The sequence below is a fragment of the Myxocyprinus asiaticus genome, chromosome 48 (genome assembly GCF_019703515.2).
Source record: "Myxocyprinus asiaticus isolate MX2 ecotype Aquarium Trade chromosome 48, UBuf_Myxa_2, whole genome shotgun sequence".
Taxonomy (NCBI): domain Eukaryota; kingdom Metazoa; phylum Chordata; class Actinopteri; order Cypriniformes; family Catostomidae; genus Myxocyprinus; species Myxocyprinus asiaticus.
The window spans coordinates 400,020-406,019 of NC_059391.1; the positions used below are offsets into that span (position 1 = coordinate 400,020).

Genomic DNA, 6,000 nt, shown 5'->3' on the forward strand with positions numbered 1-6,000 from the left:
ATGATTTTCCAGGGGTGACGGCGGGAGGTGTGGCGCATAAGCTTCTGCTTTACGCAGATGATATTTTATTATTTGTCTCCGACCCTACTAGATCTATGCCTTGCCTCCACAGAATTATTAACTCCTTTTCCAAATTCTCAGGATACAAAGTCAATTGGTCTAAATCCGAAGCTTTGGCTTTGACAGCATACTGTCCAGTAACAGCCTTCCAGCCAGGTGCCTTCCAGTGGCCCAAACAGGGCATCAAGTATTTGGGGATTTTATTCCCAGCAAATTTGTCTGATTTAGTCAGAGTTAATTTTGATCCCTTAATAAAAAGGTTTTTGAATGATGTGGACAGGTGGGCTTCATTACACTTATCGATGATTGGGAAGGTTAATGTTATTAAAATGAATTGTATTCCAAAGTTCAATGACTTACTGCAGTCTCTCCCTGTAGATACCCCCCTCTCTTATTTCAAGCAATTTGATAACATAGCGAAGTCCTTTATTTGGAATGGTAAACGTCCCAGGTTAAATTTCAATAAGTTACATAGGCCAATTGACAAAGGTGGGTTAGGCCTACCCAAGATTTTGTTTTATTATTATGCATTCAGTCTTAGACATTTGGCTCATTGGTCGCTTTCACCTGAGAGAACTCCTCCCTGGTTTTGTATTGAAAAGGAAGTTCTTGCCCCTATCTCGCCACTGCAAAGCCTTTCGATTAAACTAGCCGGAGAGGTTAAGTCGCACCCCGTTATTTTGCATTTGCACTCGATATGGACAAAAGTGTCCAGAGTGTTTAATTCTGATATTTATTTAAACGTAGCCTCGAGCATATGGCTGAACCCTAAACTATGTATTGATAAGTCCCCTTTCTGTTGGTCGGATTGGATTGTGAGGGGGGTTAATACACTTGGTGACCTATATGAGAGTGGAGTAAATTTGGTTCAACATTTTGGCATTTCCAGATCTCAGTTTTTTCAGTATTTACAGCTTCGCCACCTACTCTGCACTGTTTTTGGGAGTGGCACGCACCCCCCTAAAGCGGCAGGTGCTTTGGGAGAGGTGATTGCTGCTTTTGGAAAAGGTCATGAGGCATCAGTGTATTACTCCCTGCTAGTTCATTATGGGAAAAAGATCTAAACTTGACATTGGAGGAGGGGGTGTAGGCTAGGATCCTAAAAAATTTCAAGTCTGCATCTAGAGATGCAAGGGTTCGCCTTATGCAATTTAAGATTTTACATCGATTTTATTGGACCCCCTCCAGATTGTATAGGCTTGGTCTTAAAGACACACCCACCTGCTGGTGATGTCAATCAGAGGTTGGAGACATAACTCATGTCTTTTTGGGGGTGTGTTGAGATCCAGGAGTTTTGGTTGAAAGTTCAGATTCTTATATGTGATGTATTGGGCACTCAGCTTTCACTTTGCCCCAGACTCTGTATTTTGGGCGATGGGGTGGTCATCGACGTTGAGAATCGGCACATAAAGAGTTGGGTCCTAACGAGCGTCATGATCACCAGACAGGTTATTTTAAGGGGTTGGAGGTCGGTTGGAGCACCCTCATTTCATGAGTGGTGCTCGGAGATGGGGAGGGTTGCGGCCTTTGAGGAAGGGATCTATAGAAGGCTGGGAAATCTGGGGTTATCTGATAGAAAATGGGATAGATATTTGTCGTTTTTGGAAGGCTTTCGAGGAGGGGTAGTGGAGTGGGATCTTTAGGTTTAAATATGTGTGTGCAATTTGATTGTTTTTTTTTTTTGAAAATATGCTTTTATTTATTTATTTATTGTGCGTGCATGTTTTTTTTGTTTATTTATTTTTATATATTTATGACCACTGGGGTGAGTGTTTGTGTCGGGTGGTGGTGTTCGGGGGGAAGGGTTTAATTGTATAATTTGATTCCGCATTTTCTGCGATGTTTATGTAATTTGTTGAATGGAATCAATAAAAATTGTTAATATCAAAAAAAGAAATAAATGTGTTTTAATTAAACTGTCTAATCACTTCATTCCAATAAGTTGTCAATTTAGAGCACCCGTATAGGATTTGACTGTAACAAGCCTTTTTTTCTCCACAATTTCTCCAACAATCCCTTTTTACCATGCTGTTGTATTTACTTTGAATAACAGGCATTATACAAAATGTCATTTGTATCTTCAAAGCATCTTCCCTCCAAACACTGGATTGAGTAGTATGGAATATATTATATATTTCTTCCCAGTCTTGCTGAACTACTTTTTATTTTTAATTCATCCTCCCACCTACATATAATTTTATTGAGAGTGTCCTGTATATCTCTTTCAAGTGCACTCACATTTTTATTGGATTAATTGTATGTATCAATTATATAATTTATTAATGGATGCATTTCCTTTTTTTATTTCTTTTACTTGAACTTCTGTTAATAAATATCTTCTTACCTGTAAATAATTAAAAAAATTGTGAATTTGGAAGCTCATACTTTTTTGCTAGGTTTGAAAAGGTATCCATTCCTTTATCAGTGAACAGTTGGTGATATCTTTTCAGAGCTCTATCTGCCCAAAATTTAAATGTATTATCTAATCTATTTGGCATGAAATCATGATCTTTAGCAATTTATTGTAAATTAACTATCTTTCTTAATTTTACTATTTATTATTTTTATTTTTTTACCAAATTCTAAAAGTACTATTAATATAAATATTATCTATTAATTTAAATTTGTTGCTTTGTTTGGGTAGGAACAGGGATATACTAATAGGTTCCCCTATTTGATAAATTTCCATCTTCCTTCATTTCACTTTAGATTCTTTGTTCATCCAAATCAATACAGGTTGAATTTGGGCAGCTTTAAAATAATTTATTAATTTAGGGAATTCTAGTCCTCCAAGTCTTTTTCACAACTTAAGAATTTTAAGACTAATTCTTGGTTTCTAATTCTATTATCCCATATATATTTACAAAGTAAATAGTTTATTCCATTGTCTAAAAACACTTTTTGATATACTAATTAGTAGATTTTGAAAAAGAAAAAGAAACTTAGTGAGAATATTCATCTTTATAGTCTCTCTTCGTTTGTAATCAGTAGTAGTCAATATTTATTTGTAATAGTTTTGAATGATATATACAATTTTCAATTCAAATAAACATACAAGCTTTTATATTTTAAATACCTTTAAGCTTTTAAAATTAATAAGCCGATGTGTTCTTGTTGTGGGCCTATATTAATTCACTTACGCATTGATATACCAGCTGTTTTATATTGTTTTTATCACATTAAGAATTTAGGATCGTTCGAGATGAGCAAAATCTACACAGCACCGATCACCGCGAGGTGCATGCCGGTTAGAAATGTGTCCGACTTGTGTCCTATTTCATTTATTTAAAAAAGGAGGTGAAGCCTTTCCACTTTATTTGAAATAAAAAAACATGTAAATTAATGAATTAAACATGTTATTTATAGAATATGTTGTGAATGGTTATTTGATATGGTTATTCAAAATGTACAATTTGTACATTGTCTTTAGTAAAAACAAAAAAACAAAAGCGAAAATAAAGCATAAAAAATCCAACTATAAATTAATTAAAAATTGAGCACATGGAATACTGTATGCAAAAAATTGGTATGCAATAATAAGACGTATTTGTTCTTTTTATAAAAGAGTATTTTGTGTACTGCTTATATTGCTTATTAATTATATTATTATAACTTCAAGTAAAATACTGTATGTTCATCTCGAGTCCATGAAATGTTTGGGTGGCATTCACCCCTTTCCTAGCAATCTTGAGCTTTCAATATTTTAAAAACGATTATTTTTTTGCAAACTGGCCATTTATAGATAGCCTAATATATTATGTTTATATTTTCAAAGATATTTTTGCTATGGCTAAAGAGAGAAAATGAAAAGCAATTTAAAAGCAAATCTACATTTAGATTTTCAAATAAATAATTTATCATGAAGAGTTGATTTTGAGGATTTCTAAGATTTATTTGTAAAGTATTCTTTAAGAGACAAGGGGGAGTGACTTGATTGCGTCAGAGCTGTCATTTTACTCACAGCTGAATGGTTCAGCATAAGTTAGCGATCTGTAATCCAGAACGAAACCTCCTACGGAGCAGGTTAGCCATGTAGTGTAAGCTGCTATGGCGATGAACACCGCTAAAAGCCGACCAACTTTCATAGTACCTAAAACCTGGGGTTGCGGCAAACTAAACTACAACTTACCTGGCTAGCCACCGAAACCAGCTTCATGGTACAGTCCCCATGAAGTGAGGCCCAGCAGGCAAATTCATTCATTCACATATGATGGCACAATGCGGCGGTACACGGATAACATCAGATGAAACTTCATAACATTTCAGTAACCTCCCTGGCTGAAATTTTTGATTAATACTTTTTCTGAAGAAAGATAAACAAATGATGAAAGCCAAAATATTAAATGCCATGTATAATTTACAGAGTAATCCATTAATTTGTAGAGGGTGGTAGCATTGTTACTTTATTTGTACACAGATAGATAGTTCTATTGCTAAAATTAGTTCACTTCAGCACCCCTTGTTGCATTAGATACCAATGGTGCCAGTCCAAAAATGGGGAGGTGGGGGCTTTGTGTTGTTTTTCCAAAGCTGGAGTGCCTATAACTCCAGAAGTATTGAAGATCTTTATATCCTTTTAGATTTTAGTTTTGAACAATCTTTCCTTTGGTATCTTAATATTTAAGGCCCAATATGGTGAAAACCCAGAGATATGGGGCTCTCAGAGTGGGTATACAATATCTGTGAATTATTACATTTTGTTCATTTTCAATGGTCAAAAAGAAAATGTGGGTCACGTGGTATGAAGCTAGTTTTACTCGTCTAACAAAACCAAGATCACGTTGAAACATGGTGTACAAATAATGCTGAAGTACAAATAATATGAATGTTGAAACTAGAAATCTCTTTTTCCCCCGCTGACTACTTCAATATGATGGGATTTCAATTTCCCCAAGAATTTATTTTTGCAATGTACATCAAAGGATACCGAAGTATTACCATGGCACTTTGACATACACTGTGGTACTTTGATTATCATAATTTATATAGCATAGTACTTGCATTGTAGCCCAAGGTAGAAAAAAACAGTTTTTAAAACAACAACTATGAATGTTTATTGGTATGATCATTATTGCGTGATGTGAGGATACGTTTCCTGCATGGCGACTCGGTTCTGCCGCTGTGGTTCTCGGCGAATCGCTCTGGCCAGCCACGAGTCCAGTCTGACGCGTGGTGACTGCGGTATCTGAAGCGGCCCAGTGCGCCGTGGCTACGCTCCCAGAAGCCGGAACGCGGCACGGCCTGTCCGGGCCCTGTGAGCGGCCGCAGCCCGTGGGGGAAGGCTGGGTGCGGGGCGGTGGGGATCATGGGCCCGGGCAGATGAGCTCTCGGCGGCACTGGAGCGCTGTTATTGACCATAGGTCCGGGTAAACGCGCTCTCTTGTTCATCATGCCTCGACTGGTTCGGGTGCGTCGCGGAGGCCGCACATACTGTTGCCGCTGCGTCTGCGGCTCATCGTCGAAGATCTCACCGTCTTCCAGCTCACCTTCTTCTTTAGGAGACGCACAGCTCGAGTTCACCTCCATTACTGAACCTGGCTAAAAATGACATGCGTTTAACTACGATTCATGTTGATAATAATGATTCAACTACACGCGTCACGTCAGGTAGCGTCAAACACTCGGATAAGCAGCATTCATTGGGACATCACGCTCAGCTGTTTCACATTTGAGTATCGCGATATTTCACACCCGATTGGAAATGACTGGCTGATGACACAGCTTAATGCTCATTGGCTTAATTAACCGTGATGTTTCGTTATCTTCTAAAATGTTTGATTTTTTTTTTTTTTTTAATCTTTAATATCATGTTTTTATGTGTATAAATTATCTGTGAATATTCCCAATTCCCATCTCGGACAGTGCGATCTCTGTATGGGATAAGTGGTTTTTATTATATTTCTGAAATAGCTAAAATATGTTTCTTTATTCAACTAAAAA

The 6,000-nt window shown here is 37.0% G+C and overlaps 1 protein-coding gene across 5 annotated transcripts in view; it reads right to left on the minus strand.

Annotated features, from left to right (window-relative positions):
* The window catches only part of LOC127437222 (zinc finger C3H1 domain-containing protein-like), an 86,572-nt gene extending 80,859 nt beyond the window's left edge, over positions 1-5,713 (minus strand). For all 5 annotated transcript variants that reach the window (XM_051692022.1, XM_051692021.1, XM_051692020.1 and 2 more), the window contains exon 1: positions 5,151-5,713. In XM_051692022.1, the coding sequence (XP_051547982.1) occupies positions 5,151-5,586 (436 nt within the window). In that variant the 5' untranslated portion in view covers positions 5,587-5,713. The remainder of the gene's footprint in view (positions 1-5,150) is intronic.
* Between the last annotated feature and the right edge of the window lie 287 nt (positions 5,714-6,000).